The sequence below is a fragment of the Apis dorsata genome, unplaced genomic scaffold (assembly GCF_000469605.1).
Source record: "Apis dorsata unplaced genomic scaffold, Apis dorsata 1.3 scaffold_376, whole genome shotgun sequence".
Lineage (NCBI taxonomy): Eukaryota > Metazoa > Arthropoda > Insecta > Hymenoptera > Apidae > Apis > Apis dorsata.
Window position 1 is genome coordinate 289,988 of NW_006263639.1, and position 6,994 is coordinate 296,981.

At 23.9% G+C, this 6,994-nt stretch overlaps 1 protein-coding gene across 4 annotated transcripts in view; it reads right to left on the minus strand.

Moving 5' to 3' along the window:
- Nucleotides 1-6,994, minus strand: part of LOC102678590 (alpha,alpha-trehalose-phosphate synthase [UDP-forming]) — a 55,084-nt gene that overhangs the window by 46,966 nt on the left and 1,124 nt on the right. For 2 of the 4 annotated variants that reach the window (XM_006618798.2, XM_006618797.2), the window contains one exon: nucleotides 2,503-2,608. In XM_006618798.2, the coding sequence (XP_006618861.1) occupies nucleotides 2,503-2,579 (77 nt within the window). In that variant the 5' untranslated portion in view covers nucleotides 2,580-2,608. Of the gene's footprint in view, nucleotides 1-2,502; nucleotides 3,890-6,994 lie in introns of those variants that run through there. The other 2 variants (XM_006618795.2, XM_006618796.2) reach the window with 2 other exon arrangements.

Below are 6,994 nucleotides of genomic sequence, written 5' to 3' on the forward strand. Positions count from 1 at the left end.
AAAGAATTTAATAATGATTTACATACATATAAGTTTTGCGAAGATTATGTGAAAAAAAAAAGTTGCTCGAAATATATTTTAACAATATATTTCAAACTCATATAAGTTACTCATTATTTCTTCTAAATTTTTTCAATATAAAAAGAAAATTAAATTCCTCAATAAATAAATGAATCAATATATACATAATACTGAAAGTTATTATGTTGTCAAGTTAATATTCATTTAAATATTTAAATTTATATAAAACAAATTTGTATTTATACATACAGATTTTATTTCTTTAATTTATAAAAATATAAATTTACACTAAAAAAAAAAGATATAAAACAAATTTGATGCTTTATTATTCACATATATTTATGTATATGTATATGCTATAAATATGCTATAAATATGAAATTTATTATTATGTATATGTATATGCTATAAATATGCTATAAATATGAAATTTATAGCAACAATTTCTTAAAAATAATAATACTTTTTTTTTGTATTAACCAGAAATTGACAAAAATTATTATGTTTCTACTTCTTTTGTTCACAGATTTTCATAACTGAGAAGAAGAATTCCAAATTCTTGGAAACAATGACTTGAGTCAATGGACCAAGGGATTGGATCGATTCGGGGTGAAATACATCGAGTTCCGAAACGTATTCTTATGAAAAATTTCGTCAGTCTCTTTAGCCTATATATGTATTTAGAAGAGCAATTGTTTCCAACATAACTCCACGTGCAACATGTAATCGCGAACTATTTATTCGTGGACCATAAATAAACATTACGAATGCTAGATCGATATACATCAGATGTTAAGTCACAATTAACGATTAATTTTAATTGATTGACGTCAATATACGAATAAAAAGAAAAAAATATATTGCGTAAAAAATTATAGAAAATTTTATTTAATTAAACGATTGTTCATTCAATTGAATATAATGCTACTTTAATTCGTTATAATCGAAATTATTTCAGTTTTTTTTTCATTTGATTTTTATCAATTTTAATTATAATATTTATATATTTTTTCAATTGTAACATAATTTAATAAAAATGTTAATATTAAAAAAATATGAATATTAAAAAAACTGAAAAATTATTATTGTTTGTATGAATGAATTTATTTTTATATATAATATCGTATATACTTTTACATATACAATATGTAAATAATATATTTATTTTTTTAAATAATTCTGTTTTAATTATATATATTTAAATTATATATTAAAATTTAGATTATAGAATTATAAAATAATAAATATTATTTAACAGAAAAAATATCAAATTAAATATGATTGCATTTTAAATTGGCAAAATAAATTTAAATTCATTTATTTGTCTTTAATTAAAAATATTATTGAAAATGCAAATATATTTGAATAAAAATCTATCGTCCATCAAATAAGACATACTTTAATTGTTCTTAACGGTACATAAACAAAACGATTTATCGAATAACTCTGTCGATTATGTTCAATTACCAGCCAATAGTACTAGTAAAGAGAACCGGAATAAACTCCTAACAATATAATAATAAAAGGTAATCGATTACTGTTACCAAATATTAAATAATCTCTTTTCTTCAATCAATTCAATTAATCAATGATAATGAATTCAATTAGTCAATTTTCTTTAATTCAATCTTTTTTCAATTTTCCAATCAATTTGAATAGTTATAGTAAAAAAAAAAGTGTCATGGAACTATATTTATTTTCAAATATTTTCTCATAAATATGGAAATAAAATTTTCACAATATCAATATTTCCGATGAGTATATTAATAAATAGATTTAATAAATCAAAAGATATAGGAACAAGAGATTCACAATTCAATGTGTTTTCTCCTTGTTTTACGTCAAAATGTTTGCTGATGTTTCTATCGATTTGTTTACGCAATAGAATAAATTACCACGTGATTAAATATTCATTCGAAAGAATACTACCGTTTACATTCATTGTGCAAGTCTCTTAATAATCTAATGATATATTATTATATATTATTCGTAATTTTTTTTTATGTTCGTTACAATAAATGCAAAATTTTAAAATCCTATATACATTATATACATTTTATATTATTTTGAAATTAAAATTTTATACAAAAATAAAAATTTATTAAAAATATAATTTATATTCGTTAAATTTGCAATTAGATAATAATAAGATAAAAAATTGATACATCCAAAATGAAAACAAGGAAAATTAAATAAAAAGTAACGAAGATAAAAATATTATAGTAAAAAATTGGGTCATTCAAGGATATGCATAATAACGATGAAGTAATATCACGTTTCGTCCGCGATCGGATCGCGTTGCAATGACCACGAGCGGCGTGCATTCAACGTGCAGCCACGAAATTCGTTTACGCATTTATATCAGGTAAATAGAGAAGAAAAATAATATAATAACATGATGCATGCATAATAATATTTGTGAACAAAAAAAAAATAAACAAATAAAAAAAAATAAAAAATCATCTATTTTAACATACTAACCTGGCCTTGCGTTCCAGTTGACCGGTTATTTCATTCCTCTTCAGTACGAACGGCAACCTGTTGCTCACGACGATCATGCTCCCGTTGGAGGTGAAACTACCAGGTTCTGTAGACATTTTGATATTCTCTGATCACCTATGTCAAACCGTGTAATCCGTGGAAGAAGAAAAAAAGACACCGCGAATGTATAATAGCGTCGCGCGACTCCACACACGAATGTCTCTTCTCTTTCTCTTCAATTCGTGTTCTATACGCGCGGTCACCGGTTCAACAGCGCTACTCTATATGAAGTGTCATGTATCACGTGCGATCACGTGTGCAAGCGAAACTGAAGTTGAAGGAGAACCGCGTCAGTTAGTTGTTCGGTCTAACTAGTAGTCTTTCCTCGTTGTCGAGTGCCGCGCGAGAGACAACACTTCGCCGTTCCTCGTGTTGTTTCCTTTATAGTTGGGCAGCTTAATGTCGCGTACTCGCGGACAGAATAGTTCCGATGTTCCGTCTCGTCTAGTTTCGTTTGGTCTCGTTTATTTTCGCCCGATGTCTTCGCTTCTTCTCTATTTCTTTTTTCAAGTAGTGCAAACGAGCGTTCTATCGTGAACCCTGATTATCTGTGCGTGGTTAAGTCACAGTGAATTAGTTCGTTCCTTTATTTTATAGACAAGGGTAATTTGAAGGAAAGAAGTAATAAAAGGAATAATGAATAAGAGAGAGAAATAATAATAGAGGAAATAATACGTGATACAAATCGATTTATTCAGGATAAAGGAATAATAATAATAAATAAAAGCTTAAAAGAAAAAGAGAGGAAGAAAGATCTTAATAGATGAAAAAAAGAGAATAATTGATTGATCAATGCGACTGTGCCGCGGTGTGTGGCCGAAGTAGCACTGAAGTAGTAACGTCGCGTTCCCCTGAGTTTATTTGAGTTAGCTGTCGTGAGGAATTGGTCCAAAGTGCGCTCTCTCCATCCGTATCAATGACGGGGCCGCGACCTTTTAGTCATCCCGTACATCATACGGTTGCCCATATACATCACCACAATCACAATTAGCATCATCATCACTACACAGTTACATTTCCACCGTCAAAAACAACCATTTTACCGTTACCATACGTAAATATATATCGTTTCCTCTTTCTTCATCCTCGCTATTCGTTCTCTCTTTTTTTCCTACTCCTCTTTTCTCCCTCTCTTTTTACGACAATGTCGCGTGTCATGACAGACGATCAGGGTTATCATTCATTATCTTATAATTCTCGGATAATTCACTAATGGGACATATACGCTGTCGACGTTGCGATCAGCTGTACACATTGTATCGGCATTCGACTGTCAATACATATGTAATAGATAAACGATTAGTAACGCACAATCGATATTATATTATAATGATTTATTGACTTTTTTCATCCTTCATCATTAATGAAATAATGTCGCGCTAAACGCAATTATTTTATATCAACATAAAACAAATATGGCGAATAATTTGTTTCTAAATTTGATCAATTATTTTCTGTTTTCGTTATTGTGAAGGATATCTCATATTATTAATCAATGAAAAATAAAACAAAATCTTAATATATATACTATATATAACATAATGACGATTTTACATCTTGGAGGTTTGAAAAAATTTAATTAATACATTTTTTATGCGTATATTAATCCAAATAATTTATTTGATATACATATTTGAATCATAAGAGAAAAAAGTACAATAATTTTTTTCTGTTTATTTTTTTTCTGTTGTTTTTTTATTCGAATAAACTATTTATTGATATTTTATATACTTAAGTTGTTTTTTATTGATTAGCAATTAATAATGAGTAATTACATAATCAGTAGATAGAAAAACGATAAAATTTATAAAAATTGAATATGAAATTATAAAAAATTAAAGAACTTTGATTTTCTGAAAATATATATACTATTATCGCATATATCTCTTGTAAGAAGTTGATTGAATTGTTTCATTGACAATGAAACATATTGTCCTAGTAAATATTTAAGGTCAGATTTGTCGAAGTTACATGTATTTCTCGTTTTCTCGAGATAAAGAAGACAGAAAATACATAATACACATACATGTTAAAAGCATATCTTGTAAAGTTTCATATTTCAAGTTAAATATTCGAAAAATTACAGCTAATAATAAATAAATTGTGTAATAATTCAAATAACATAAAAAACTAAAATTTATTTAAATGAAAAATAAAAAATTAATGGATCTATTGATTTATATGTATAAAATATCTAATATTTGTTTTATATTTATTTTAATATTTATTTTATCGATACAGCCATTTTAATTTTAAATATTTAAAAAAAAAAAATCCACTGAGGATACGAATAATTTTATATATAGCTCATAAATTCAATATTTGAATTCTATTTTACAAAAAAAATCATCTAATCCTAAAATTCTGATTAAATAAAAATTGTATATGTAAAATATGATAGAATACACAGAGAAATTTTTTCGTCGATTAAAAATCTCTTTTGAGGAGAATCAAAATTTTCAGTTTTCATTTTTTCAATTTTGTAAATTTAAGCAAAATATAATTAAAATTATTATGAAATGCAAATATTTTATACATATATTTTAAAAACAAATTTAAATTTAATATTGATCTAAAACTTTAAAATGTAAATATTTCCTCTGCTTTAAAAAGATATAATGAAAATAGAATCCTTCATCTACACATATAGTTTCAATTCTCTAATATGAAAATTCATAATAGATAAAAAAAGCATATAAGTCATACGCATATAAATTGAATAATCTGAGAATACTTTGATATTTGAAATATACACTACTATATACTACTATACATAAGGTAAAATTATAAGAAAAATATTAACTTCTGCAGATTTAATTTCGTATTATCTATGAATACGATAATTTGAATTTGTCTGAATTTCTCGAAAAATCACTACTTATCAAATTTGTCATTATTATTTGTTTTTGTGAATAATCTATTAGAAAATCAATTTTCTATAAATATTTAAAAGAATTAAAATTATTGATATCATTATTTTGCTAATACGCACATTGTATGAAAAATGAAAATTTTTATATATATTTTTGTCTTATTTTAACAACATTATAACAACAATATTATAATTATTAGAATGATTAAGTTAAATGACGTTTAAGTCAATTAGCTTATTATGAAGTATTTTTTTAATTATAAAATATAAAATCAATATGAAATTAACTGAGAATCTCAAACTTTCCTGCTGAAATATTGTCTTAATGTTTCTTTAAGACATAAAAGAAAAAAATGTTATCGTCACGTTATCGTCACGTGCTGATGTTAGCTAATAACAAGCTAGAGGATAACGAAGAAAATTGGCACGCGTCGCGCATGCGACATAATGTTTTACTTTATAAAAAATTGTTTTACTGAAATCTAACGTACTTACGTTAAGAAAAGTTGTCAAGTTGCAAACAATACACAATTGATTATATATGGCTAGTTTAATCATGAAAAACTACTAGAAAACAACAAAAAATGGTCGAAATTAAATATATTATTATCTATCTTTATTTTTTTTTTAAATATATTGAAAATTTTTTGTATTTTCATTGCATTTACAAAAAATATTTTTATTTCATTTACAAAATAATATGTTAAGCAAAATATATAGTGATATACAGTATTTGAGACTAATTAAACAAGCTAAACAAATTATTTAGATTATGGAAAAAACTCAATAATAAATAATATTGTAGCATAAATAATTTTTATTTTTATGTGATTATTAACAAATAAAAAAATATTTTTATTATTTAATATAATATATTATAATATTAATCAATTTTTTAAAAGATAAACTAATATCAACTAAATAAATAAAATAAATAAATGAAATTTTATTACGATTTTTTTAAAATAAAAATATTTAAAATATATCTATCATGAAATTATAAATCAAAGAGAAATAATCGATTTAAAATAATCAATATGTCAATATATGTTATTCATTATACATATTTAATATAAACTCTATAAAATTTTTTTTAAGAAATTATAAAAATATTCTCGATTTTGTATAAGATTTGCGATTGTTATGAATTTCGTGTTTGATCGTACTACTTCGTGAAATTTCGATAAAATTCGATGAACTTCGGTAAAATTCGGCAAACAGCATGTGCGTCGAAAATAAGCGCGAAATCAGTATACTTTTTCATTGCTAAATATCTATAGAATAGAATAAAAATATTGAAAAAAATTTAAATATAATATAAACTTAAATATAAAGCATTGAAATCCTAAATTATAATAAAATAATTTATATTTTAAAATATTAATACTATTTTAATATTATTATAATTATATATATGTTTCACATATTTTTATAATATTATAAATTTTTTTTTAAATATAACTAATAATAAAAATTAATTTTTTTTACGAAAAAATTAATGACAATATATAATATTAAAATATCAAATTAATCAAAGATTAAAATATCCATTTTAAATCT